The 4047-nt window shown below is 51.5% G+C and overlaps 1 protein-coding gene across 1 annotated transcript; it reads left to right on the top strand.

Moving 5' to 3' along the window:
• Positions 1-1101: 1101 nt before the first annotated feature.
• On the top strand, positions 1102-3152 carry LOC133917346 (high-affinity nitrate transporter 2.1). Its single transcript, XM_062361252.1, has 2 exons — positions 1102-1781; positions 1860-3152. Exons 1-2 carry the CDS (start codon positions 1318-1320, stop codon positions 2965-2967), a joined length of 1572 nt encoding a protein of 523 aa, XP_062217236.1. The 5' UTR covers positions 1102-1317; the 3' UTR covers positions 2968-3152.
• The last annotated feature ends 895 nt before the right edge of the window (positions 3153-4047 follow it).

The raw sequence follows: 4047 nt of genomic DNA, 5'->3' as shown, positions 1-4047 counted from the left end.
TTCACGCAGTTTGCCTCCACGTCCTGCAGACTAGTCTTAAATTTTACAGAAATTGCTCATCTCATACCACTCGATAAATACTCGATTTCCTTCACCCGTTCGGCCCTGCGTCCCCCTCATCGCCTGGGCCATCACCACGCTCGCCTTTGGGCTGCCGTGCAAGGAGATCCACATCGACGAGCACCACGGGGGTGGTAAGGACGAGAACGCCCAATAACCTATATTATTTGCTGTAAATGTTATGCTCCTGTTGCAACTCACGTACATTGAACTAGTAGCAAACAGACTTACGTACGGGCAGCAAACATATTAATATAGGTGAGTGAACCATGTGTAGCGTCTTTAGAGTTAAACTGTTTCGATCTACTCACACGTCGGCATTTACACAATATCCCGTTTATATATTTGTTCTCGCTTCGTGCAAAAAGTTTGAATTGATAAGCTATTTAAATTGGTTTAACTCTTCTTCAACTTACGGATTAAAATCGTGACACCACAGTGTCACGATGCATGCTAAAGTACTCTCGCGCGGCACAACCCGCTCGGCCACTCTATATGTTAGGCTGGGATATCACACCATGCATAGGCAAGTTAATTTTTGTTTTGTCATCATAAGAAAAACAAAGGATTGCTGATTTGCAGCAAATTAAACACTGCAGAATGAGGATAGTTTCATCGAAAGAGAAGACTTTAGGAGCTTACCTTACAGTTGCTGGTACAGATGAATGAAACTTGGCAAGTTTTTCTCGTCCCCTACATCGGGAGAGGGAAAAAACAACAAACAAGAATGCAGCGGCGTTTGCAGCATGTAGGGCCAAATTTTTTTTCTGCCTTCTGCCAAGGGCATCTGCTGCTCGACGATTCTGGACAGACGCCCTGTGGGCCCCGCAGATTGTGATCCTTGGCTGATCCCATGGGGCAAAGGTCATTCCAGTTCCAGTGATGCGGCGCCGAGGAATCCAATTTTCTGCTCATTCTTTTTGCCATTCTCCTCCTTGAGCTTTCCTCAGATGATCGAGCTGACTTCAGAGTTTTAGACTACTCTTCCTTTCTTAACTAATGAATCCGGCCACGATTCCGTCAGATCCAATAATCGACTGACCGTTTAATTGTGGCGGCACGAATTTTCATAGTTGCGTTGCTCCAGCACGAATTTTCAGACGTCAAACTCCATCCCCTGGCTCGCTATAAATACCCCACGGATGTGGGATCCCAAGCACAACAGCTCAGATCAAGCACCTGCATTTGCATAAGAGCTAGCAAGCAAGTTCAAGAAGCTAGCTAGCTTGTATCAGATCGAGACTCGAGAGGCCAGCTATGGAGGTCGGCGCGCCGGGGAGCTCGCTGCACGGCGTCACGGGGCGCGAGCCGGCGTTCGCCTTCTCGACGTCTGCGGTGCCCGACGATGTTGCAGCGAGCAAGTTCGACCTGCCGGTGGACTCGGAGCACAAGGCCAAGAGCATCCGGCTCTTCTCCTTCGCCAACCCGCACATGCGCACCTTCCATCTCTCGTGGATCTCCTTCTTCACCTGCTTCGTCTCCACCTTCGCCGCCGCGCCGCTCGTCCCCATCATCCGCGACAACCTCAACCTCACCAAGGCCGACATCGGCAACGCCGGCGTGGCCTCCGTCTCGGGATCCATCTTCTCCCGTCTCGCCATGGGCGCCATCTGCGACCTCCTCGGCCCGCGCTACGGCTGCGCCTTCCTCATCATGCTCACGGCGCCCACCGTCTTCTGCATGTCCCTCATCGACGACGCAGCCGGCTACATCGTCGTCAGGTACGTCTCATGTGCCCGATGAAATATGTACATTGCAACATAATTACTGAACGTTGCCGCCATGTTGCATGCATGCAGGTTCTTGATCGGCTTCTCTCTGGCCACGTTCGTGTCGTGCCAGTACTGGATGAGCACCATGTTCAATAGCAAGATCATCGGGACGGTGAACGGGCTGGCGGCCGGGTGGGGGAACATGGGCGGCGGCGCCACGCAGCTCCTCATGCCGCTCGTCTACGACGTCATCCGCAAGTGCGGCGCGACGCCCTTCACGGCGTGGCGCATCGCCTACTTCGTGCCGGGGCTAATGCACGTGGTGATGGGCATCCTGGTGCTCACGCTGGGGCAGGACCTCCCCGACGGCAACCTCAGGAGCCTCCAGAAGAAGGGCGACGCCAACAAGGACAAGTTCTCCAAGGTGCTCTGGTACGCCGTCACCAACTATCGCACCTGGATCTTCGTGCTGCTCTACGGCTACTGCATGGGCGTGGAGCTGACCACCGACAACGTCATCGCCGAGTACTACTACGACCACTTCGACCTAGACCTCCGCGTCGCCGGCATCATCGCCGCTTGCTTCGGAATGGCCAACATCGTGGCACGGCCCTTGGGCGGCATCCTCTCCGACATCGGCGCGCGCTACTGGGGCATGCGCGCGCGCCTCTGGAACATCTGGATCCTCCAGACTGCTGGCGGCGCCTTCTGCCTCTGGCTCGGCCGCGCCAGCACGCTTCCTGCCTCCATTACCGCCATGGTGCTCTTCTCCTTCTGCGCCCAGGCCGCCTGCGGCGCCATTTTCGGCGTCACCCCTTTCGTCACCCGCCGCTCCCTCGGCATCATGTCCGGGATGACGGGGGCTGGCGGCAACTTCGGCGCGGGGCTCACGCAGCTGCTCTTCTTCACCTCGTCCAAGTACTCCACGGGCACGGGGCTGGAGTACATGGGCATCATGATCATGGCGTGCACGCTGCCCGTGGTGTTCGTGCACTTCCCGCAGTGGGGATCCATGCTCCTCCCGCCCAGCGCCGACGCCGTCGAGGAGCACTACTACAGCTCGGAGTGGAGTGAGGAGGAGAAGAGCAAGGGGCTCCACAGCGCCAGCCTCAAGTTTTCAGAGAACTGCCGTTCAGAGCGCGGCAACCGCAACGTCATCCTCGCGGCACCAAACAGCACGCCCGAGCACGTATAAGACGCACGTATATGTCCGCATTCGTACCCCTGTGCGCGTATACGCATACGCCAGCGGTTTGTTTAATAAGGTGCGCATATATATATATGTAACTAGCTATAATGCGTATCACCGTTATGCGCACGCACACGAAATATATATAATTCAATGTTGACGTATATATATATATGCGCTTGCATATGCATGGCAACTGCATCTCCTTTAATTGTATGATCGACCATTGATAGTCTGATACTATACATACGTACGCAATAATCCAAGTGCACATTAATTTAATCTGGTCCTCTTGGTTAGTCTTTCTCTCACTAAACTTAACAAAGTAGCAAGTACATAATAAAAAACTTAAAAATCGAATATAAAGTAAAACTCATTATGTATGAACTGATAAGAGTATAAGATAACCATCTGATGATCATGGATAAGGTTTATGCGCTGTATGAACTGATAAGAGTATAAGACTACCGTATAAATACCAGTTGCAATTGGGAGCTGCTAATTTCCTCTACAACTTGCAGAAACAAAACTTTTCTTGTACTCGATTATCAAAATCCATGTTAAACAAGCATTTGCTACCATCTCTTGATTATTTTTTATACCGTTATGGGAAAAAAATAAGTCTTTTTTATACCGTTATGGGAAAAAAATAAGTCTCTTGTGTATAAACACGGCCACGTACCAGTGCTCCCCATACGGATGAGGCATCTACTTACTAAGGTCTCTCCCAGTCTCTAGCGTGGCTGATTTCTTAGATATTAATTAGATATATAGGTAAGTAAAAAACAAAGCGGCAAGCTATTTAAAGAAGAGATAAGTGAGCTGGTTTCTTATGCAAAGCAATTCTACATAGGAGACATCATAATGTGAGACAATTAATTGTCTTGAAAGACCTCAAGGAACTAATAGCACACATGTATTCATTGGAAGAGACGCATTGGCACCGGGGAGGTGGCAGCATGGTGAGGAGGAGGCGGGTCGGAGTCATGGATGGTGACGGGGCGAGAGGGGCGTGTGGAAATAGCTAAGTGTGGAAGGATCATTGTCGGTTTTAGGGATGCTAGGGATGGCAACTGGGTGGGGCCG

Source organism: Phragmites australis, chromosome 5, assembly GCF_958298935.1.
Source record: "Phragmites australis chromosome 5, lpPhrAust1.1, whole genome shotgun sequence".
In the NCBI taxonomy this organism is placed as follows: domain Eukaryota; kingdom Viridiplantae; phylum Streptophyta; class Magnoliopsida; order Poales; family Poaceae; genus Phragmites; species Phragmites australis.
This window is presented reverse-complemented; position numbering and strand designations above follow the sequence as displayed.

Excerpts from the sequence above, each read along its gene's own strand:
- LOC133917346 (XM_062361252.1), top strand. The coding sequence starts at position 1,318 with ATGGAGGTCGGCGCGCCGGGGAGCTCGCTGCACGGCGTCACGGGGCGC. Across the intron at positions 1,782-1,859 it reads GCCGGCTACATCGTCGTCAG|GTTCTTGATCGGCTTCTCTC; the intron begins GTACGTCTCATG and ends GCATGCATGCAG.